Source organism: Letharia lupina (genome assembly GCF_014066315.1).
Source record: "Letharia lupina isolate WasteWater1 chromosome Unknown contig_25, whole genome shotgun sequence".
Classification (NCBI taxonomy): Eukaryota; Fungi; Ascomycota; class Lecanoromycetes; order Lecanorales; family Parmeliaceae; genus Letharia; species Letharia lupina.
In genome coordinates, this window is record NW_023502994.1 from 371,018 (window position 1) to 394,694 (window position 23,677).

Sequence of the window (23,677 nt, forward strand, 5' to 3'; positions counted from 1 at the left end):
ATAATATTGAATTTATAAAGCACGAATCGCATACATTGATTGCCCCCCATACGTTGACTCAATTATGCAAATGTGTCCTAGAGCCTGGGACATTGCTCAACAGCCGTCTTTGTTACGCCTAACGTTGACATCTTTAATGCCAAAGTCTCAAATTCCTTGAGTGTCAAGGCACGTCCCTTCATGGGCCTATATTTTGCCACGTTCAACTCCAACCTGCCGTTTCATCATCCACGCTTAGGGGGACCACAATTATCTACCGTACCATGGAGATCATGACGAGTCCTTACAAACTAGCCAAAGATAGCCCCTCACGCCAGCTCCTGTGGGAGCTCGGTCAGCTCGCGATATCAACACAGGAAGGATTCTACGCCCATCTGGACAGGGAGAGCCATGAACGTGAGGCACTTCACCAGCAGGCGCTCGCTGCAGCCACTGCAAAACATGAGAGCGTTCGGCGAACCGCGGAGCAGTACCGGGAAAGGCTAGAAGCACAGATACAGGCGGAGCGAAAACGGAGAGACGATGAAGAGGCAAAGGGATTGGAAAAGCTGCGCCGAGAAAAGGTCGAGCAAGAAATTGCGGAGAGGAAGAGAGAGGTCGAACGAGCCAAGACAATTGAGCTTGAGGAGAAGAGAATTGCCGAGGTCAAGAGGTTAGAGAAAGAGGCCGCGGATCGCAAAAAAGCGGAGAGAGAAAGACAGGACGCTGAGACTGCCAAACGTCAAGAAGAAGAGCGTAAAAAAGCAGCCCGGCAGAAAGATGAAGCCGCGGCAGCAGAGGTCCGTGCCAGAGAAGTGGCCGTTGCAGCTCAAGAGGCTCGCTCTGCGCCAGTCGTTCAAGCACCGGCACCGATCTCAGCTCCTGCTCCGCCTGTCCAGCAGTCTACCCCGACGACTCAACCAATCCAAAACACCCAGTCAGAAGCTGAGCATTCCAGGTATCTCGAGATTCACCGTGCATTAAAGGAGCTTCGAAAGTTCATGACCGCGCAGGCGAAGCAAAACGCACAGCTCAAAGGAGCCATGGGCGACATGAGGCGCGAGATTAGAAAATCTGTTGGACAGTTAAGAGACGGAAAGGGTGCGAATAAGGTTCAGGTATGTCTCTGCGTTTCTCATTATTTCTATCGATGCTAATATCCCTCTGAAGCTGCAAACAACGATTGAGACCCTCAAGAAAGCGGCCACTCTCGCCGAACCCCAGGTCGACATCACCATGTTCCTCGCATCACCTCCGCAAGTAGATGACCGCAATGGTCCTGCTCTACTCGTCTACCTTCTTAATATTTTTGCAAAGGCTATGATCGCCCAATTCATCAACGAAGCTGGTGTCAGGCCTCTTATAGCCGACAACCTTGGTACCGTTGCAAGTCATATCTTCGCATTGGACAACTTCCGTTGGAAAGGCATTTCTCTCATCGACGTTCTCATCGCGAAGTTCCATGTCGTCTGTCCAGTACTCTTCGGTATCTACGGTAATGAACGAACTCTGGAAGGAAAGCATCGTCTCGGTTGGTGGCGAGAGGAAGGTGGCGGAGCGTTTGTGCCAGAGCAGAGGCACTTCGAGAGGATGACAGGTCTCGGAGCCGGCTTTGCGGGCATCTCACTTAAGAATTACGAGAAAGCTCGCGCGCAGAACCCCTATCCAGATAAGCACTACTGGACGTCGCTTGCCAGTATCACCAACGTTCCTCCACAGGAGATCACGCAAACACATTTCGTAGTGCTCAAGGGCATGATTGAAAATTTTGAGTCAAAATTCTTACACTTCTTCGGAGACGCGGCGATTGCAGCATTGAGGCTCGCCTTGATTGAGCTTCCAAGGAGATCACCTCCTAGTGTCGCAGCAAAGTCGCTGGCTGGGTTGGTAGATGTGCTCAAGAGGGATAAGAAGCTTATCTTGTGATGAAGCACATGATAGAATTGGAGGGCTTCCAGTGGGGAGAACAGGGTATTCGTTCCATCAGCAACCCCGAACGATTGGATGAGCGTCACGATGGCTCGCCAGATGGACAAGGAGGTGGTCTACTGCAATTTAGCGTTTTCTGTACACGTCAGATATTTGTTTCTAAATACCCCGTTCAGCATTCGAAGACACAAGGTCGACATGCTAAAACTAGTGCCACAACAAACGTTCTCCATTCTTATCATTGGCACATGGCAGCGTGAGTTAGATGTGACCTATTTCCACGTTAGGACTTGAATAGCCACAGGTACTATTCGGATAGGGTATCTTAAATACACAGATCTCAACACAGACACAGACACACACAGACACACAAAAGGAACCCCACCATTGTCACCTCTTACCCAGCCGTTCTTTCCCCCAAGTCTTGACTTTCCCATCCATATCCCTCCTCACAAACACCATGACAATCATTACCAACCATGCCATCACGGTATCAACAAATCCCCTGCCATTCCGTCTACTTCCCCCCAGCATCCCCGACTTCATTGCAACACCCAATACCCCATTTGTCGTAATCAACTCCTCTCCCCTTTCCAGCCCTTTTACGCTCGCTGCCGCTACTTGCTCTGGGGTTTGCCCAGCATCACCCTCCTCCAGTTTCTTGGTTATTGCCGGTTTGGTGAGGTTTTCCTTCTCATATCCTTCTGTGAAGATCGTTCCCGGAAACACTGTGTGCGTCCGAATGGGGGCCAGAGGTGCGTATAGCAACAGTTCCTGGGATAGGGTGTCGGAGAGTGCTCGAAGAGCGGTTTTTGTTGGCGTATAGGGACCGTAGCCAACAAGTGGTAAGAAGGCGAGAACTGAGGATGTGAAGATGATATGTTTTGCTGGTTGGTTGGGCTCAGGGGAGGACTTAAAGTGGTTGACCCATGACTGCACTGCGGCGTGGGCTACATAAGCGGAGGAGAAGTAATTGCTTTCCATTTGCTCTTTCAGCACTTCGATTGGCACGTCAATAAAGAGGCCAGGACGAGACGAGCCAGCGCAGCACCAGAATATGTCTGGAGGCTGGTTGTTGTTCCATGCCGTTGTTTCTGAAAGAATGCGCGCCGCTTCGGCAGGATCTATCAAATCGGCGCTGATGTAGTGGAAGCGCTGGACTGAGGGTTTTAAAGCGTGCTCCTTGTTCTGATTTCAGCGAATCCTCAGGCTATGCAGTGCTTTCTGGGGCATACAGATATATACTTGAGCGCCTCTTCGAGCTTCTCAGCATTTCGGGCGATAATAATCACATTGGCTCCCTTCTCTGCGAGTAACCTTCCAACGGCTTTTCCCATTCCCTGAGAGCCTCCAGTAATGACCACTGTCTAGACCAATTCAATTAACCTCTTTCTCAAAGAGCAAATGCCGGAAGAGCTTCTTACTTTGCCATTCACGGGAAAGTGATTCTTGCTCTGGAAGCCGCCCATTCTGTCGTAGATGAGGACAGACACAAACAGACACAAGCATACGGAGGTCCAGAAAAGACCAAACGCCATGAGACTCGACTACGCCGTTCAGTTGCGTGCAATGATATGAAGGAAAACAGGAAAAGGTCTGGCAAATCGTCGATTCTAAGGAGCCCTAAACTCCGCGATATCTCGGACTTAGACACGGGATGCCGCACGAAATTTCCTGTTCGCAGATTTGGTCTTTTACCACCATTCGCAAGATGGCAAAGAAGAGGAAAGCTAGTGGACAGCCATTCGGTCGCGATGAGCCTCGAGAGTTTAATGATGCGGACAACAAGTTGAGGATCAATACGTACGAGGATGTGGCGGACTCAGAGGATGAATTCCATATCAACCGAGACAAGATATTGCTAGAGGAGGGTCCAGCGCAAAAGAGGCAGAGAAAGATACAAGAAGATGGTAAAGATTCAATTCTAACTCACCTCTTGTGTCTCATGCTGATTCAGAAGTAGAGGCTATTCTTGAACCATCAGACGAAGAAGTCTTAGCATCTAATGAGGATGTTTCTGATTATGAAGACGATTTCGACGATGCACGTGAATCTCCACAAGGCTCGACTGAGCAAAAGAAGCCTACTAGAATCGCAAAAGGAGTCCAAGGCTCGGAGTCGGAAGTTTCAGCTGCGCCAGACGAGGACGAAGACACAGGCGGCTGGGGTGTTTCGAGAAAGGACTACTATAATGCAGATACAATTGAGACCGAAGCCGATGCGCTAGAAGAGGAAGCTGAGGCTCGAAGGCTACAGCAAAAGCATCTCCAAGGAATGACTGAGGCTGACTTTGGCTTTGACGAGCTTGAATGGCTGAAGGCAGGCAAGAACGGGGAAGACGAAGACGAGAATGATGGCGACGGTGTGGTTCGAGAAGTCTTGCCAAAGGTGCAGATTACAGATGCGATGGGTCCTGAGGAACGTCTCAGGATCTTAAGGACAAGATATCCGGAATTTGAGCCTTTGGCTAAGGAATTTTTAAATTTACAAGCCGTCCATGAAGAATCAAAGTCAGCGGCTACTGCTGCAATTGCGGTACAGCAGCACATGAGCGCCAAAGAAGGTCAAGCTCTAGCAACCGAGAATCCCACCATGCCAATTGCTGCTGTGAAGCATGGTGCATTGAGCGCATACCTAGCGGCACTTTCTATGTACTTTGCGTTACTCACTTCGAGTCAAGCGGATTCAGACGGTAAGCTCTCTACCATGCCATCAGAAGAACTTCGAGACCATAGCATCATGGAAACACTGGTACAATGCCGAGACCTTTGGGGGAGACTCAAAAACCTTGCGGTGCCAGAACTTGATGTCGACAATATTCCCGATATGGAAGAATCGAATGGTCACGCCATGGATACAAGTACCCATGAATCCCAAGCTCTCAAGGGCACGAAGGATATCAAGGAGGAGACGGAGGACCCGCCCAAGCGGAAAAAGAAGCACAAATCCAAAGCACGCAAAGCAGCAGAAGCAGCCCAAGCAAAAGCAGACGCTCTACGTGCGGAACGCTTGCAGAAAACCGAAGAAGAGCTTGCTAGCCTATCCGCTTTGACAGCTCCATCTAGGCTGTCATCCAAGGCATCTAAGCGTCCCGCGAAGACCACTGCAGGGAACAAGGACTCCGACTCTGACTTTGGCGAACAGACAGCTTTGACGCCACATGAAGCAGCTGAGAAGGCGAAGCGGAAGAAGAGTCTCCGATTTTACACGTCTCAAATCACCCAGAAAGCGAATAAACGCGACGCCGCAGGTCGAGACGCTGGCGGTGACGCAGATCTGCCATACCGTGAGCGGCTGAAAGATCGACAGGCAAGACTGAACGCCGAGGCCGAGGCACGCGGGAAGAAGCCCAAGGAGAGTACCAAAGGTGAAGCTCTTGGCGGTCCAAGCGATGAAGAGGATCATGCAGCAACGCAGGAGTTGCGAGACGGTAGTGGCTCCGAGGACTATTATGATCTCGTCGCCTCCCGCTCCGCTGACAAGAAGGCCTCCAAAGCCGCCCTCGCCGCAGTACACGCTCAGGCCGAGAAGCAGGGGGGTATTGTGCGTGTAGTGGAAGAAGAGACTGCAGACGGCAAGAGAGCAATCAGCTATGCCATCGAAAAGAACAAAGGCCTTGCTCCGAGGAGAAAGAAGGACGTCAGAAATCCAAGAGTCAAGAAGAGGAAGAAGTTCGAGGAGAAAAAGAAGAAGTTGGGATCGATCAGGCAGATTTACAAGGGTGGGGAAGGCAGAGGTGGGTATGGAGGCGAGAAGACGGGTATTTCGACGAGGCTTGTCAAGAGTGTCAAATTGTAGCAGTCGAAGCTGGCTTGAAATTCAGAGAGATGAAGCCAGAACTCAGGCTCACTTGAGACGATTGTTTTGCTGTTCCTCTGTCTCCGCGTGGGTTTCCACGACGGAGATTCCTCCCTTTGATATTTCCATGTCACAGGAATTCTCTGCCTAAAACCCAAACTCTCATGCCGAATAGGCCATGGCTTTGCGTAGCCCTTGAGGCGACCCATGATGGATAAACAAGGCAGGGTAAACCGCGATGGAACCTTTTCGTCTTCTCTGGTTTTCGAGCAAACGTGGACTGTCCAAGCCCCTCTGAGTCCCACAAGCACTTGACTTTTTCCGAGGCAGTCGCGCTGTTCCAGAAGCCAAGGGTCTTCGCAGTTGCGCCAGGGCGGGATCCTCGCGAACATAGTCGACGCTCGGTTTCAGAACGCCCGGGCTATTCTGCTTAGCATCCCTAATAGCTTCGGCACGGTGAGGTATGTGCCATATCTATATTTTCCAACTCCACGGATGCTCTTCGTCTCCATATTGGATGCCCTCTATCCAGGCTTTCATTTTCTTCGTCACATCTCCCGCCTCCTGGTTTTCCTTCAGTCCACACTCCACCATCCTTCCCTTCCAGCCAATCCGCCTGACCGGGCTGACAACCGCAGCTGTACCTGTCCCAAACGCTTCAAGCAACCTCCCATCATCAGCTGCGCTGGCTAATTCAGCGATCGTGAACTTCCGCTCTTCCACCTCCCACCCCTCTGGCTTAAGCCTTTCTCTTGCAAGATCCAATACCGAATCTCTCATCACCCCCTCCAATATTGTTCCATCCAGCGGAGCAGTCATCAGCTTCTTCTTCCCTGTCTCTTTATCTTGGATGGCTGCGAAGAAATTCATCGTACCCACTTCCGTCACATATTCCTCTTCACCAAAAAGCCAAAGATTCTGGTGGAAACCTCTCTTCGCCGCTTGCAGTTGCGGTATTATACATGGCGCATAATTGGCTCCAAGTTTCATGTCGCCAACACCTCCTGGCCAGGCTCGCACAGCATAATCGGTTGCTTCGAGGGAGACGGCACGAAATCCTGTGGGGTAGTACGGGCCCACGGGTGAAGCGATCATATAAAGGAGGGCAGAGCCCGGAGGTCCCACACCAAGTGTGCGCTGAGTACCTATCATAGTTGGGCGAAGGTAGAGCGAGTAGCCTGGCGCGGCTGGGATAAATCGTTCTTCCATTGCAGCAAATTTCGATATCAATTCTATAAAGGCCTTGCCTGTGAAGTTTGGAAGGGCTATCCGGGCAGACGACTTGTTGAAGCGTATCATATTCTTCTCTGGTCTGAAGAGCCGGACTTGGCCTCGAGAATTCTTGTAGGCTTTCATGCCCTCAAAGCATTCAAATGCGTAGTGAAACACGCATGTTGCGGGATCGAGACTGAGGTTTTGATAAGGCGTTATTCGAGGGGCTAGCCAACCTTGTGAAGCCGTCCATTCTACTGAGAGCATATGATCTGTATATTCAATTGTCTTAGCACAAATTGTGGTTTGAGTCAGGGAAAGCAGTCGCGCGCTTGCCCGTAAATGTTCGCCCAAATACGAGCTCTTCAGGTGGTAGGACTTGCTTAGGTGTAGTGGTCATAGTAATTGATAGCGCGCCAGGATTTATATCGGGCAACTGGGCAATCGCTTCCTCTTGCGACTGTATGCTGTAGCGTCTTCGGCAGTGCCATTGCGGTATGAAATTTAGGAGTGGACGAGGTCTGCGCATATACAAGCAGGACCTTGACGCCCGCATAGTAGCCTCGCGAACCATGACAGTGAAGAGTATGCTAATGGCTCTTCCTTGATGTCCTTTTTGCCGCGTATGAAAGAATGAGGTTTGGTTTTGACCTGGCACCACCAGGCACGAAAACACAAACACAGCGAAGTCGGAGCTTTTTCCTTGGCGTCCGATCTGACATGCCAGACCCCTGCAACCGCAGATACCCGTAGTATACCAATTTTCAAACAGTAAAGGAATCACACATGTGCGTATATCGAAAATGCTCAATACTGTTAAGATCCGTGTTATATGCACTGGTTATTAAAGAAGTGCCTACCAATGTTTCTCAGCCATAGGGATTGCTATCGACGGCGACGATAGCATTTATTGTACTTGGTACTCGTCAATCATACATCAAGAGTCCTAGAACTTTATCGCAGACATGTTTACTTCGGCATTGAAATCCTTTACCTCCAATATTTCTGCGAATTACACGATATCAACTACGCCGTCTTCGATTTCGGGAGCATGGAAGGTCTACGATGGAAAAAAGAAGTCAACGGGAAAAGCCGTCTCGGTCTTCGTTTTCGAACGAAAGTCCCTGGATTCACATTCAGGAGGACTCGGTGGTCGGTCTGGCGGGGCCTCCTTAAGGAAATTGCAAGATGAGGTTATAGCGAGAGTCAAGAAGGAGTCCAATCTTCTCGCCAGACTGCGGCACCCTAGCATTCTCGAGCTTGCAGAACCTATAGAAGACACTCGGAGTGGTGGCTTGATGTTTGCTACAGAGCCAGTGACGGCATCTTTATCAGGTCTATTACATGAGAAAGACGATCAAGAGAGAGCCGGCGGAGTTGCTGGTAGGCCCAGTCGATATGTGGTTGAAGAAGCGGACGGACAAAGGCGGAGAAGAGACCTAGAGATCGATGAGCTTGAGATCCAGAAAGGTTTGCTGCAAGTTGCTCGAGGTCTTGAGTTCCTGCATGAGTCTGCTGGGTTAGTGCATGGGAACCTGACGCCAGACGCAATATTCGTCAATGTGAAGGTACGTCTTTATTGCTCGCTTTCCGCAGGCCAATCCTCTTCTAACGCTCAGTATGTATACAGTCGGATTGGAAAATAGCCGGATTGGGATTTGCGGGCCCTCCAGACACTTCCAGTTCGCAATCGACAATGGCTCCAATCTCCCTTTCAGAAGCCTTGTATCATGATCCTCGCCTACCGCGATCCATCCAGTTGGACCTTGACTATACATCCCCCGATTTTGTCCTGGATAGCAACATCTCATCTTCAGCTGATATGTTCTCACTGGGCCTACTACTGCTTGCTCTGTACAATTCACCCCACACGTCTCCTCTGAAGACCAACTCTAATCCCTCCACCTACAAAAAGCTTTTCTCATCCTCATCAACCACCCCTTCCTCAAGTAACAATTTCCTCTCTTCGCGCCCACTCCCGAAAGACTTGATATCAGGCGTACTACCTCGATTAATCACTAGGAGGCCTGCACAGCGGATGAACGCTCGAGAATTCCAGCAGTCACAGTTTTTCGATAACATTCTGGTCTCGTCTATTAGATTTCTCGACGCTTTACCGGCAAAAACGCCGAATGAGAAGTCACAGTTCATGCGAGGCTTGCCAAAGATCTTGGAGCAATTCCCGAAATCTGTGCTTGACAAGAAAGTGCTACCCGCACTACTCGAAGAGACCAAAGACAAAGAGCTTCTATCTCTCATTTTGCAGAACGTCTTCAAAATCATCGGGATTTTGCCGTCCGCCAAGCGGGCTATGACTGATAAGATTCTTCCACAACTGCGTGAAACTTTCATTTCTGTCGGCGGCAAAGCTGGTGCGCACGAGCGAGATACTGCCAAAGAAGCCGGCCTGGCTGTGGTTCTAGAGAACATGAGTCTGATCGGAGAGAACTGTAACGGGAGCGAATTCAAAGCCGACGTCCTCCCAATATTGCAGCTTGGCTTGGAGTCCCCCACTCATGCCATGGTCGACAAAACCCTTGGTTGCCTTCCCACTGTTTTAGCAATTCTAGACTTTTCCACTATCAAGAACGAGGTCTTCCCACTGGTGGCTGCAGTTTTCAGCAAAACGAGTAGTCTTGGGATTAAGGTCCGTGGCCTCGAAGCTTTCGTGATCCTTTGTGGAGGGTCTGCAACGGAGGAGACCGACACCAGCGACGGGCTTGATGGAGCCATAATGGGCTCCAAAAAGACCAAGCGGAGCAGCAACGCGGTACTTGACAAGTATACCATTCAGGAAAAAGTGGTCCCACTTATCAAGGTGATGAAGACCAAAGAGCCTGCAGTAATGGCAGCAGCCCTCGCTGTTTTCAAACAAATCGGTAACATAGTCGATTCTGAGTACCTGGCGTTGGAGATTCTGCCCGTCCTTTGGAACTTCAGTTTGGGGCCCCTACTCAACTTACAGCTGTTTCAAGAATATATGGATCTGAACAAGAAACTGTCCGCCAGGATTGAGACCGAACAAACGAGGAAATTACGAGACTTATCAAGTTCAAATGGTGCAAAAGACGCATCACGATCCCATGATCTTGGTTCTACGAATGGCTTCTTCGCAACAACGAGTGGGACAGAAAATGCAGGCGCAAACGATTTTGAGCGGCTAGTGTTGGGGAAAGGGGCCACGAATGGTTCTGACATCCTGGGCGAAGCCCAGTCTGGAGCTCCGAAATCTGGTGCTCCAACCTATTCGTGGTCATCTCCACCACTGGTTGCGAGCCAAAATGGACCGATGTCTAACATGATGAATCCTCCGGCCCGTACTATTACTCCGGACCAAGCCCTCAACTCCTTCGCTACGCTCAATCCAAAACCCAACATTAATACCATGAACAGCGGACTAAGTTCTTTCACACCGATGCAACCTACGACGATGCAGCCTCAAACAGCTACAGCGTCGTGGTCTTCGACCCCAGGCCAGCAACCATCCCGTCAATCGCAGCCAGGTTACATGATGCCTCCACCGGCCCAAACCCAACAGCCTGTCACACCGTTTTCCGCCTTTTCACTCCCACCAGCCCCGACGTCGCCTCAGCGTTCAGGAACGCAAACGCAAAGCATGGGCTACTTCCCGGCTGTGCAAGCCGGGAACAAGGGGCAAGTACCCGTTGCGCATCAGCCAGTGCAGCAAAAGTCCGGTTTAGATAAGTACGAGAGCTTGATTTGATGGGGTAATGACGGGGCGAGCCGGCAGTAATACCGGTTATTCATACCAGGCGTTGGGGATGGGAACCCTTGGAGATCTCGGATGATACCCAGTGATGATGGCGAAAACTTGCACTATTTGCACCTGTTGTATGCGAAACGTTCCTGGATGTTGAGGAAGTCAAGATCGAATATAAATCAAAAACCGTCTAGTTGTTATTCCACAAGTCTCAATGTGTGCTGCTGACACACAAGTCTATGTCTTCGCATCCATGCTATCTGACCCCTATTGCAGGCTATGCGGAATTCACATGACTGCGTCTTCGCTTATATGCTTATCAAGATGCCATCGTCTGTGATTACCCCCCCGAACCGAGTCATTGCTTTTCGCTGGATCTAGAAATCTTGTCTGGCAAGCTTGCTACGTTTCCGTATCGTCTCACCATACTGATAATCCAGCGTCAGCCAAATACCCGGGACTTGCAGCAGAGACCGTAAGAAAGACGAGCAACTCACCCTATACAGCACAAAGGGTATCGGTATAAACGCAATCGACAAGAACCCCAACGTCGAACTCGCCCACCCAACCCCCAAATTCTTATACATTGCCGTTGCAAACAGCGGGAACCCCGCGCCAAAACTGCTCCTCATGAAATCATTCCCTGCGAGCACACTGGCCGCATACTCCGGGTATGCATCCGGTAGGTAGTTGAGGACGGAGTTGAAGAGGAGGAAGGTGCCGACGGAGAAGAACCCGGAGCCGATGATTGGCATGATCCAGTGGATGCTGGGGCGTGCGGACCAGCCGAACCAGAAGAGGCAGATGGGGATGCAGAATGCGCCGACGAAAGCTGGAGGGAGGCGCTTTTCGGGAGTGAGTTCGCCATTTTCATTGAATTGAGGTTCGACTACCTTGTGGAGGTAGTAGAAGAATGGTGGGATAACGATGATTGCGCCGACTAGGATTCCCACAAATGCCAGACCTTCTTCGCCCAGGTTGAACTTGTATATTCCTTCGAAGACGATGGGGAATGATTCGAACCAGATGTATAGGAGGCCGTATATAAGGGCGATATACAAGTTGAGGAGGAACACCATCGGTTCTGTAAAGTTGAGGGTGATTGGCCGGACGAGAGCGATGAGGACGATCTGGACTTACGAGTCAGTAGGCAACCCGTTAAGAATGGTTTGCATGTGTTGCTAGAACCCACGTCTTTCCCGGTCATCTGCTCGCTCATAATCTCTGGCTGACATCTAAGGCTTTCGATGCCCGTCAATTTCCTCAACCTCCTCGTCCTCCGATACAAGATGTTGGACGAGCTTGTCTCGGGCAGAAAGAAGATAAATAGCACCAATGAAAACCCACAGAGCCACATGAGCTCCCATATTGTCCATGCCCAGCCCTCAGCCTGAGCGGCAAAACCCCCTACTAATGGTCCAAGCACAGGTCCACAAACGGCCGCAATGCCCCAAATGCCGATACCATACGCTCTCTTGTTTGGTGCAAACATATCTCCTATACTCGCTCCCCCAGTGGCCAGTACCGGACTGCCGATAAAGCCGGTCAGGAAGCGAAAGCACAACAGCATGGCCTGCACAATTCGGAGTCAGCATGACTTGTTTGAGTCGAAAATATGGGAAGAGGGTTATTGAGAGTAAAGCCGAGCTTTGTGCGCGCAAGACATGTTTCGCGACTCAAATTGCGGTCTGACTAAGGAAGAAAATGCTCCGAAAAGTACACCTACAAAGTTCACCGCCAACGCCGTTGGCACTTGGAAAATGACAAATACTGCCAAGGTGCCGATGTATATAGGGTTTCTTCCTATCTGGGGGATTTCGCTCATGGGGGCCCAGATCATAGGTCCGAGGCCATAGCCAGCGACGAAGAGGGTCAGGCCAAGAGTGGCCTTTGTTTGTGAAACGCCAAAATCTTTAACGACGGTTTCTTCTCCCGCACTGTAGATGGCCGAGCCAATGTAGACCGAAAAGGTCAGGAGGCAGATTTCGAAGGTTACAAAGACTTTCTTCAGAGTCGACCAATTCAGTGGCATCTGTCCCCTGCTTAGCACCCGCCTCATCTTCGATCCAGTACTAGAGAGTTCGTACCTCCGGGTCATTGTCGCCAAACCAAGTCACCATTGTAGTATCTCGCCCTTTTTCTGGATCAATCTTCTGCCCCGTGATTGTACTGCTCAGTTGGTGATCTCCATCCTCCGCGCGCGTTTGGGAAGACTCGTCTGACAAATTGGCTCCGTTGACGTTGCCGTTGGCATTGCTTTGTGTTTCGCTGACCGGGGCACTCTCACGCTCTTGCTTCTCTTCCGGTGTTTTGTCGTCTGGGTGGCCATACAAGGCCATATTTTTGGTTTGGTCGCGGTCAAGGTATTGCTTCCATAGTGAGGGATCTCTTTCTTCTGCGTATTGCAAGACTCTGCCCTTGGTGATGAAACGCACTACGTGTCCAAAGACTGTGTCACGAATTAATTCGGACATTGAGGCGATGTGGGCGGTGCGTCAATAATCAGGCAAAGGAAAGATGGATTGGCAGCAGACGGACAGAGAGAGGATGAGAAGGCAAACAAAGAGACATGGGTGAATGAGGAGGTGACAGTATGTGTATAAGAGGATGCGTGTAACAGAGAGAATGTGGAGTAATGGTATGTTATTTACATGCAGCGCCAAGAAGAAAAACGCTTGAACATGGCGTCATTCATCCGCGAGCTTTGCAATCGGATTCCGAGTCCTCCGTTGTACTTACATGTATCTCATTACATCGCTCAACGATTGGTTTCACAGATACTGTAATAATTAAAGAATTTGACTGATGTCATACTTCATACGAGTACGGGTGACCGTCAAAGATCGAAGCTAGTTTTAGCGTTATACTCTATCTTACTTCCGCGGCACTCATCTAATTGGTCGAGTCTGAAGGAAATAAAGAGTGAACGAGGTTCATTCCTAAGTATTGATCGATCAGGCAACGTATGCCTCGAGAGAATTTCCCATCTCGACAGACATTGAGACTTTACGCCTACTGTTTGGGACTGACATTCGCTGCTTCTGTTCAGTGCCTTTGTAATTGTTCAATATTATGATTGACACCAGGAGCTGTCCCACCGTCTCGTCGACGAAGAGATGTGGGGAGCTTACATTGTTCAACGAGATCCTGGGGCTGTAAAGCAAGTGCATATATCCAGAGGTCCTTGACCCACGAGACAGTTCAGTTCAGACTTTCTTCCCAAGGTATGGAATAGTATGCCTCACCGTCGACATTGTCGAACAACTTCCGCAAACGACAGAAAAGAGGTGTATTGATACTTCTCGCCATGTGCGGTGTCAGGCGGACGAGATTCTTTGCCTAAGTCAACCACTTCGAAAACCGGACACCGTGGATGGGCTATGTTATCAGATTTGTCGCGTCTCTTTGGTTACATCCAGGCATGGTCATCGAGCACAGTAAGGTCCGGCCAAAAAATATATCAGGAGGCACCCAACTTGTCGTGTGACCCCATCCGCTCATGATCAAGTCTTTGAATACAATCGTCACGCAAAGCAATGCAGGGATTTGGAAGAGTGTGGTGGGAGTTTCAGTCAGTGGACTCGCGCAATGTTAGTTGGGGACGATGTTAGGGATTGAGAATCTTTGATATTGACATGTGGGAAAAAGCGTGAAACACTACTTGAAGGGAAATTCATCAAGAATCCACCGATGTGACTTGGCTCGTTCCGTCAAATGCACCACCTGATTGGATACAGACAACAACTTCTGAATATTTGTGAGAGATTCTGAGGAGAGCGCGCCATGTCTTCGGAACCCACATCCCCAGTGGCAGTACGGTATCTCCACGCAGAAGAGGCACCGCGCACTACTCTCGGCTTTGCTGGTCTCTGCAAAATGTTTATAGCGCTAGTCAAACTCTCGAGACATGTGTAATGGTCACATCGTAAGTGAACGCAAGAAACAAAAGACTTCAATCTGAATTGGCCCATCAATATCGAGTAGCCAGACAGGCTCTTACTGTTTTACCAGATATACTCCTCGCGATGCTTTTTGTACTTCGTCAACAACAGCCTTGTTGCCAAACATTGAAGCAATTGACTTTAGCCAGAAGTCGTTCCTAAAACCCCGTCCCTGAATTTCTGCCAACAAAACAAAACAACATTAGCTCACCAACTGCAAAGTTCTTCGGGCGTCTTTTGACTCTTGCTCCCTATGATGGTCACAAAAGTCCGGAGCTTTCAGCCACTGTTAGCAGCCTCATGTTCATGCAAGCATCTATAAATTCCAATCACATTAGGCTTTTACTTACCCTGTGTGCTCTAATTCTGACCCTCTTCAACTTGGTACCACCAGCTATGAAGGACACTGTCGAAGCCAACAACAGGCTTAGCTTTCATATTTCAGCTTTCAGGGAAGCAGGTTTGCTTCTCGGTCTTAGGTATGACCACGAGTCGTTATATCATACGGGCTACCGCAGACCTGCTGCAGCAATGAGGCCAGCCAGTCACCAAGTCAGACTTTGCATATGAGTACTTTCATCATATCTGCCGAAACATGACTGTGTTCAGATATGGCGGCTCACGTCCTCTGTACCCTCGAGCAGTATCTGCGATAGATAGGCTTCCCCGTCCTCATTGGCCATCGAACCTTCACCGAGGATGGAAGTCTCGCCAATACTTGCTCCATGCCGTCAGCTCAAAGTTTCGATGATCCTCCCGGTCGCTCCATGAGCTTGGTCTGGTTGGTGTAGTTCTTAACCAGCTGTCGTACTGCCAGATCCAACATCACATCCTCTGAACCACCTGGGATACGCGCACCGGGCACATCGCGGTATATCCTCTCCGCAATCTCGCCCCTTCCTGTCGTGGTAAACCCATTGCCTCCAAATAGTATGACTGCACATCTCGCACATTCATCCAGCACAATCCCAGCCTGTGCTTTCGCCATGGCCGTCAGCCCGCCTAATTCCACGTCCGCTTCCTCCTTTTTCATTTTCGTCATCTGATAGACGAATTGCTCCACCCAGGCCCATTGACTCTCCAATAGCGCCCCGGCTTTCGCAAGTCTATGCCTTACAACAGCCTGCTCCATCAGGACCTTCCCAAATGCTTCCCTCTGTAGACAATACTCAAAAGCCGCACTCAGTGCCACCCTTGCCTGTCTCGTACCGCCAATAGCGATCGTCAAGCGCTCGTGGTTGAAATTCGTCATGATGTATTTCATGCCTTGGCCTTCTTGACCGATGAGATTGGAAACGGGGACTTTGACATCAGAGAGCTCAATGAAGGTGGTCCCGCTAGTCAAATGCCCGCTTACTTTCAGGCGCCGCATGCTGACGCCAGGGTAATCAAGGAGAGGAACCACAATAAGAGACAGACCTGCAGGGCCAGGCCCAGAAGTACGAACAGCCATAGTGCAGTAGTGCGACCATATCCCGTTTGTGATCCACTTCTTCGTCCCATTTACCACATAATGTTTTCCATCCTTCGTCTTCTCGGCTGTAGTCTCAATGCCAGCCACATCACTTCCCGCTCCAGGCTCCGTAATAGCAATGCACGTCCTCTTCTTCCCCAGTAGAAGCTCGGGTATGAACCTTTCTTGCAGATCCTGGCTACCAAACTTCAGTAGTGGAGGAACGCCAAACGCCATGCCTGTTGTTAGACTCGCTCCAGGCCCCATCAACCCACTCCGTGACATCTCATCGCAGAAGATAGCTGTATGGATGTAGTCCCAGTCCTCGACCTTCACTACGCCCAGTATGTCATTTATGCCCAATCTCTTCAGCCATTGGACTGGCAACGGTGCTGTTAAATTCGGGAGGAGCATATTTGCATCCGCAAACTTCTGGAAGACATGAGGAGGAACGATCTCCTCACGCTCCCAGTCTAAGGCGTATTGATGGAGGTTTTCGGTGACAAAAGCTCGGCACGCCTTCTGCCAACGGAGGTGGGACGGCGTATAGTAGGGCGAGGGTAACCCACAGAGGTACGGGGGTTCGGAGAAGGGGATCGGGCGAGACATGGCGACCCGTTCTTCAAAGTCCTGGCGATACTTATAATTTTGTAGCCACCAGATGATTTTTCCGAGAGCGTTATAGCCTCAGGGCAGGACTGTACCATTCGGACGTCTTGAGAGGGGCGCCTGAAGCAGAGGTGGGGAGGAGAGCTTGCGGGCTGACGGACGACTCGGTGCCGAGGTTTTCAACTTTTGGCCTCCAGGCGAACCACAAGCAACGGTGTCGTGGGAGTCACACCAAACACAAAGATACGTATTTGGATGTAGTAAGAACAGTATCTCTCATATATCTATTACACTTATTATCTAGACAGGTTTGGACATAGCCAGTCATATGTGAGGCCTTTATACACTCGCGATATCCAAGCATCAAAGCGCATTGGCCAGTAGACCGGGGTATCATGCATGAAACTCTCGATCGATCCAAGGGAATGCCACTGCTCTCACCAAGGCAAGTTCAAACAGGCCTGGTTGCATCCGTGAGAGCGGTCATACCGCCATACCTCCCTTTCCTTTGACAACTCGATTCCAATCAGACCATTCTTGTGCCATCTCCATCAGAACACTACCCATTACACCAGCTGAAGCCATCAATCCATGTCCTTCGCCTTCCAACACCCGAACCTCACACCTCCTCATTGTTTTGCCCAACCACTTGACATTGTCCACAGGGACTCTACTGTCCCTGCTGCCATGGTGAATGACCACAGACCTCGTGATATCAACGTATCTGAAGCCAATCGACTGGCGCCGCTCAAGGCAGACTAGCAAATCGACCGCTGGGTTGGCCCCAGTCGTTGCGGCATCCCAGGTAGCTTCTGTCAGTCGAGCATCAAATATCGACCGCCGTTCTTTTTGAATTTGAGCGGTAGATCTTCCATTCGTTGAATTCGAGACGCGACGACTAGAAGGACGGTTCTCTTTGGAGAAGTCTGCCATTTCGCAGTTGGAGAGTGTGGGAGACAAAGAAGCATCCCGGTCACCACCATTTGCAGCTTCCTGGATATCAGGCACCGCTGCTCCACCCCAAATGAAACTCTTGCGCTTGGAGCGACGAGGTGATTTGGGGAGGGTGGTGGTGACACTTGCGCTCGTAGCGTTGAGAAAACTCAAGTTTGCAGCTTTAAGAAAGGTCGTGGGTAAAGACCGCAGGAAACGCTGCGAGTAAGGAAGAGACTTTGCTGGCGAAGGCTCCTGCTGAGCGCCGATGGTATACATTTGAGATGGCGGAATCCACGGAGCGAGTAGATGTACTCGGCAACGGATATGTTGAGGCATCCGCAGTGCGGTAGCTAGAGCATATACTGCACCCGCAGAATGGGCCAAGATTGAAAATTTCGTAATTTTCAAATGCTGGCAAATGGCACGCACATCATCGGGCCAGCCCAACGGTGTATCCAGCCCATCTGTGTGAGGATCGCTGCCTCCTACGCCGGGACGATCAGGTGTCACAAGTCGAAGCTTCAGTGTAGATGCCAACTCATCGTAGAAAACCGTGACGAATCTAGTCAGACCCATTCCAACGCAACAGAAGATCACTGAGCCTTCAGGATCCCCAACTTCAGAAAAGGATATTACCCGCCCTGTCTGCGGATCGCTTATCTTTTGGGACAACCTGGAAGACAGAAGATACTCGTTGACGGCATCACTTACTAGATCAGCTTCATCAATCTGGTAAGACGTATTGCGCTTGGTCTCCAATAAGTTACTGGAAACTGTCCTCCGTTTCTCCGCAGGTGCGGGACTCATGGGCCGAGAGAAGCGCTTCAATAGACGAGAATTGGACCTCTGTGGCAAAGCAAATGATGGCCTTTTGTCACCATCTCTTGAAGTGATTGAAGAATCTGTTACGGTAGCTGGCTTGGCTTCCACGGAGCTGGCTCGCACTCCATTATGTCTACTGATCCTCTGCGCGATTGCCGGCGCAGGGGCGCTTCTCTCAGTATCGTCCATAAGCTTGGGTTCTGGGACCTCGACTGCATCGGTCTTTTGTTCCAGTAGCAGGGCACTGATAGATGTTGGTTGGGGAGCGACCGGACCTGGAGAAGGCGCAAGACTCCGATTTGGTGTCTGCGGGGCCGAGAAGAATTCCGTTGGGCTCTCCATTGAGCTTCGCTCTCTTTCAAGTTTCTGGTCCTTGAGCTCTTTGATTCTGCGATTTACTGAATCCTCTCCCAGCTCATCAGGCACTTCCTGAAGCGTCTGCTCTGGGATATTAGGCGGGTTTTCTAATACCGACTTGCTGGGCTCCATACCACTGCTACTCTCAGATAGCTGAGATCTCCTACTATGACGTGATGGGCTCAATCGCAGGCTATGGCGTATGGATGAACTCCGGGTAGGGATGCTGTCTTCGTTCGGTATGCTGTATCTTTTTTTGCTGCCGCTGGGCTCGCCATCCATTTCCTCCGGATTCCCGTACAACCTTCCCGGAGACCCGTTAGACTGCACGGATGATGCTCGAGTCGGTATATTGGGAGGCTCTACCGCCACCCGATCGCCGGTGCCTCGTTTCGACACAAACAGCTGATCTGGTCCGGGTGATCCTGGAGGTGTATCCCTTATTATAAGTCTCTCGCGAGTGCGCTTCGCTTCCGACCTAGGCTTCAGGACAACGAGGCCGTTGGACCCAGGCAACGAGTCCCTGGAAGCCTTCAAGCCCAAGTTCCTGAAACTTGCAAAACTATTAAGACCCTTCCGGCCTTCACTTCTGTCGGAGTCGATTGTTGTGGTTGAAGGCTTTGGCTCGATGCTTAGATTCCCAATACTATATGCTCCTCCCAAATCAAAGAGATCCGTCGGTTCCTTCGCATACTCTCGTAAGGATTTGTCCGATGAGATGCGCCTAGGCGACCAACTTCTAATTGACGAGCGGTCGGGATGTAGGAAGTAATTATCGTGCACCCCGTGAGGTCTCTTTTGTGCATCGAAGTCTGTTCCCGATCCAGAGAGAGATGGTCGCATTGAGTCGCCTTGAGGAGCACCGCTGCTGGGTCCGGTGAATAGAGGAAATCCCGCTTGCCATGGACGTGGCGAGGCTGGTGTTGAGTGGGAACTAGCTATGCTGGGCAGGGAGTCGAGGTGGTGTTCCGCTGGCGAGGAGATCGCAGACAGGGTCTCTATTAAGGACGATATCACTTCTGTTGATGCAGGCTTGACAACAACGCGGTTCGATGTTCGTCGTTTAGCATCCCGGTGAGAAGCAGTAGGAAGAGAACGTCTTCGTTGTTCTTGTCTGGACTTAGGGCTCAAAACGGTCCTCGCTGACCTTCTCTGCGGAATGGCGGGTCCAACAGAAGAGTCAAACATGGCGAAGAGAGCGACGGCAGGATCAGCGCATGGTTGTATGCAAGGGCGGCTGGTGGTCTGATTTAGGGTCGATGTATGAGTAGATCCACCAAAGCATTTTCTAGAGATGTATCGCTGGAAGTTTCCTAGATCGGTCTTTGAGTTGAAAATGGAGCTTGCGCACCAGCACCTACATTATCATGTCATGCAAGCTCAAAGGGGTTGATCGAAATTTGATGCATGGCGACGGGTCAGCATGGTGTAAGTCGTAGCGAGGGGGCCGCCGATTAGATTCGCATGTCGAAGTAGGTATCTCATAGGGACCAACTGCTATGCGGATCGCTTCAAGAACATGCAATTCATAGAACTCACATTCGATCTCTTAGGATCAGACAAGATACGAAGCATACGAATGATATTATGATATCCACCAGATTGTGGTCATGGCAACATGATTTGTACAACCTCAGTTACGATGCCTGCACTGCGCGTAATAGTTCGCTTGAAACCCCCACAGAAACGGCTTGTCGCTTCCGCGTGGTGGACCTCCGACTGCCTGCATGAACCGAGGTTCCAAAAGCGCCGTTGACTTAAATGCTATTGTTCTATAGGCGATCTTATAGTAGTGGAGGAATCGAGGCCATCAAGGCTCTTTTGCGCTGCCATCTCGCAGTACGTCTCTGATTGGTCAATCTCATGTTTTCCGTGCTAGACCCAGGCTAGCCCCAATCGCCTTGCCAAGTGCTTGAGCTTCGTTCTTCTCCTTCAGCGATTCATACATGTAAATACTTACGCGGTAATGGACTGGCTTCCGCTCGCACGCGAGCCATCCGTGCTTGACAAAGCATGGATGGCTATCCAATATCCGTGGGACCTGGTTCGCAATCCCATGCAAGCTGTGCTATCAATCCCCGCGCTCTCTTTCCTCGTGATACCGGCCTTCTCCAGCTACGGCACCACCCTCAATCTTCTCTTCTTCACGTTGACCTGGGCGATTTTGGTCAAGACTAATAATCCACTTCACGTCGAGATCCTCGGAACTTTTGGCATCCGCTTGCTCTTTTACATCCTTCCCTCACTGGGCTTCCTGTTCCTCGATAGCGCTACACCAGCGCTTGCTGTGGGGATCAAGGAGCATGGAGATATTGCGCTGCCAATGAGCGAGGAGAATGGGGGCAAGAGAGGCCGCTGGTGGAAGGTTGCGCTTATCAGCATTGGGAATGTATTACTCGGTATTGCAATACAGACTGGAATTGAGCTTCTCTTCACCCAAGTATTGCATCTCCAGAGCGTACTGAAATTGAGCACTGGGCTACCGATGCCATGGGGCATTGCCAAAGACTTATTCCTCGGCCTGCTCCTTCGTGAAGTACGCTCCCTCGCTCGTGTACAACCGCTATGACCAGTGCGCTAACAAGTGATAGGTGATGACTTATGTCTTCCATCGCTATGGACTTCATTCTGAGCAATCGCCCCTTACAGGAATGCACACCAGTTGGCAACATACAGTCCCTACGCCATTCTCCCTGGTTGCCCACTACGATCATCCCATTGCCTACCTTATTCATGTTTTTCTGCCTACATATCTGCCTGCCGTTACTTTCCGCTTTCACCTTCTTACGTACCTTCTCTATCTTGCCATTGTTTCGCTCGAGGAGTCACTCGCCTACAGCGGATACAACATGCTTCCTAGCGCATTCGTTCTCGGTGGCATAGCGAGGAGGCAAGAAAAGCACCTCATGGGCGGTGGCAATGGTAACTATGGATGTTTCGGTCTTGTGGATTTCGCCATGGGAACTAGCATTGGCGAGGATTTGGTGGATGATGTTATCGACGAAGCGGAGGAGAAACAGGTGGCTAAGAAAACAAAGGGGAAAGTAAAGAAGACGGGAAAGAAGGTCCTGAAGAAGGCGCCAAAGAAGAAGAGTGATAATGAGGAAGAGGAAGAGGAAGAGGGTGAAAGGGGAGCGGCGGGGGAAGAAGAAGATGAAGATGAAGATGAAGAAGAAGAAGCTCCAGATACGAAGAGCAAGGGCAGCAGGCTGAATGAGAGCGGAAAGAGGAGAGCTGAGACTCATGAGGATGATGCCAACGGACAATCCCCAGAGGGAAAGAACGAAACTCCCCCGAAGAGGCTGTCCAGGACACGAAGGGGTGAGAAAATGAACGGTGAGGAAGATGCTGAGGCGGGAGGGCAGGACGAGGAAATCAAAGCTGAGCAGGAAAAGCCGAGGCCGAGGGCAAAAGGCGTGATGAAGAAAAGTAGCCAGAAGAGCAACGCCGGGAGCCGACCAAGAAGACGCAACGAAGAGGATGATGAATCATAGCACTAGGGTGGTCATGGTGCCTCGACAAGTATTGGACAAGTTGAGTACTGGTCCATAGTAGTGTTTCGGCTAGCCTTTTCGTATTCGAGATACCCTTCACATTTTTCGATATTTACTAGATATCAGAGCACATATGGATGGTTTTGATTTTTAAATTTCAAGCTTGCATTCGATCAGATTTTCGGCCTTCCGGTTGTGGGCTCAAGGAAAGCAACCGCATTGACCGATTTGGTTTTTTTTGTTTAGCTTAGTACGAGAGCTCGCAGCCATTAGGCGCCACAATGCTGGCTCCATCTGCTACATGAAAAAAGGCTGTTCAGTGGTCCGTACCCACGAAATGCCATAGTCCTTCCTCAACCCCTGTCAATCCGTTTAGACGTCTAGAAGCTCATCGCGTGGGGCTTATCTCCCTTTCGTAGGCTGAACGAACTTCCGAGGTATTCTATCAAATGAGGCTCCTTCTTGATGTTGGTCAATAATGCGTGGTCGACAGCCTTCTGGTCGCTGGCGCGAGCGGAGGCCACCTTCTTCTTCTGAAGCAGCCATCAAGTCAGCCACCGACAAATCTCCCTAGCGCCAAGTTGTCCAACACAGCTCTCACTTACCTCAGGCTTCTCCCCTTGCGCGAAAAATTGATCCTCCCCTTTCTTGTTCTCCGCCTTGTCCCGAGTGAAGTAGCCCTCCTCTCCAACTTTCTCCACCACCTTCTCGTCAATCCCCTTCAGGTCTACCTTCGAACTTGTAGCGATGACGTATCTGGCATTGACTCTTCTTAATGGGACGCCATTGACCTTAAAGGGACCAGTAATCAGGAGAACACCTTGGGGCAGGTGCTTGAGGAGGATGACGCGCTTGCCGCGGAAACGACCAGCAAGGAGGATAAGAACGCTGCCAGGTTGGAGAGTAGAGCGGGGACGGGCGGGGTGAATGGATTTGCGGACCTAATGGGCATGGTTTTAGCAACTGATCCCTAGAGCTGGGACTTGATATTAAATATTTCGAGGGTTGCTGTAGAATCATTGAGATAGGGTTATGGGTGTTCCGCGGGTGCCGACGACCAATATACCAGGGAACAATCTTTTGTATAGGTGCCCGTCTGTATTGCTTCACGTACCTTCTTCGGCTTAGCCTCGTCCTCTGCAGGGTAGAACTTCTTGGCCTTCTGCGTGTGGTGTGGTATTGAGCGCTCGCCCTTGCCGAACTTCTTCGTTTTGTGTTCGGCCTTGGTGGCTTCTTGCTTGGCCGACATGATGACTGTAGCAGAAGGGATGAGAGCGCTGGCAGATGACGTGCTGCGTGGAAATGTCGAAGGTTGAGTGTTCTATGTCCCTATCCCGAAGTTGATTTTGTGGAAGCTCGCTTAGTGGACTTAGCTTAGGTTTGGGCTTGGCGCGAATTTTAGCCAAGGTTCTCACGACTACTCGCT

General features: G+C 50.5%; 9 protein-coding genes across 9 annotated transcripts; 4 read left to right on the plus strand and 5 right to left on the minus strand.

The window, feature by feature from the left end:
• Window positions 1–263: 263 nt before the first annotated feature.
• HO133_006621 (uncharacterized protein) lies at window positions 264–1,905 on the plus strand (the record flags this gene model as incomplete). The annotated part of the gene is made up of 2 exons (XM_037297519.1): window positions 264–1,097; window positions 1,150–1,905. 2 exons carry the CDS (start codon window positions 264–266, stop codon window positions 1,903–1,905), a joined length of 1,590 nt encoding a protein of 529 aa, XP_037147229.1.
• A 393-nt stretch (window positions 1,906–2,298) lies between these two features.
• Window positions 2,299–3,377, minus strand: HO133_006622 (uncharacterized protein; the record flags this gene model as incomplete). Its single annotated transcript, XM_037297520.1, has 3 exons — window positions 2,299–3,090; window positions 3,144–3,275; window positions 3,333–3,377. 3 exons carry the CDS (start codon window positions 3,375–3,377, stop codon window positions 2,299–2,301), a joined length of 969 nt encoding a protein of 322 aa, XP_037147230.1.
• A 242-nt stretch (window positions 3,378–3,619) lies between these two features.
• HO133_006623 (uncharacterized protein) lies at window positions 3,620–5,706 on the plus strand (the record flags this gene model as incomplete). Its single annotated transcript, XM_037297521.1, has 2 exons — window positions 3,620–3,818; window positions 3,872–5,706. The coding sequence occupies 2 exons, from the start codon at window positions 3,620–3,622 to the stop codon at window positions 5,704–5,706; spliced, it is 2,034 nt and encodes a 677-aa protein (XP_037147231.1).
• Window positions 5,707–6,180: 474 nt separating this feature from the next.
• On the minus strand, window positions 6,181–7,318 carry HO133_006624 (uncharacterized protein; the record flags this gene model as incomplete). The annotated part of the gene is made up of 2 exons (XM_037297522.1): window positions 6,181–7,206; window positions 7,277–7,318. The coding sequence occupies 2 exons, from the start codon at window positions 7,316–7,318 to the stop codon at window positions 6,181–6,183; spliced, it is 1,068 nt and encodes a 355-aa protein (XP_037147232.1).
• Window positions 7,319–7,883: 565 nt separating this feature from the next.
• On the plus strand, window positions 7,884–10,642 carry HO133_006625 (uncharacterized protein; the record flags this gene model as incomplete). The annotated part of the gene is made up of 2 exons (XM_037297523.1): window positions 7,884–8,486; window positions 8,549–10,642. 2 exons carry the CDS (start codon window positions 7,884–7,886, stop codon window positions 10,640–10,642), a joined length of 2,697 nt encoding a protein of 898 aa, XP_037147233.1.
• Window positions 10,643–11,016: 374 nt separating this feature from the next.
• HO133_006626 (uncharacterized protein) lies at window positions 11,017–13,113 on the minus strand (the record flags this gene model as incomplete). Its single annotated transcript, XM_037297524.1, has 5 exons — window positions 11,017–11,067; window positions 11,137–11,769; window positions 11,832–12,212; window positions 12,366–12,671; window positions 12,727–13,113. The coding sequence occupies 5 exons, from the start codon at window positions 13,111–13,113 to the stop codon at window positions 11,017–11,019; spliced, it is 1,758 nt and encodes a 585-aa protein (XP_037147234.1).
• Window positions 13,114–15,316: 2,203 nt separating this feature from the next.
• On the minus strand, window positions 15,317–19,945 carry HO133_006627 (uncharacterized protein; the record flags this gene model as incomplete). Its single annotated transcript, XM_037297525.1, has 2 exons — window positions 15,317–16,672; window positions 17,132–19,945. The coding sequence occupies 2 exons, from the start codon at window positions 19,943–19,945 to the stop codon at window positions 15,317–15,319; spliced, it is 4,170 nt and encodes a 1,389-aa protein (XP_037147235.1).
• Window positions 19,946–20,813: 868 nt separating this feature from the next.
• On the plus strand, window positions 20,814–22,251 carry HO133_006628 (uncharacterized protein; the record flags this gene model as incomplete). The annotated part of the gene is made up of 2 exons (XM_037297526.1): window positions 20,814–21,293; window positions 21,349–22,251. 2 exons carry the CDS (start codon window positions 20,814–20,816, stop codon window positions 22,249–22,251), a joined length of 1,383 nt encoding a protein of 460 aa, XP_037147236.1.
• Window positions 22,252–22,631: 380 nt separating this feature from the next.
• On the minus strand, window positions 22,632–23,500 carry HO133_006629 (uncharacterized protein; the record flags this gene model as incomplete). Its single annotated transcript, XM_037297527.1, has 3 exons — window positions 22,632–22,784; window positions 22,857–23,192; window positions 23,366–23,500. The coding sequence occupies 3 exons, from the start codon at window positions 23,498–23,500 to the stop codon at window positions 22,632–22,634; spliced, it is 624 nt and encodes a 207-aa protein (XP_037147237.1).
• Between the last annotated feature and the right edge of the window lie 177 nt (window positions 23,501–23,677).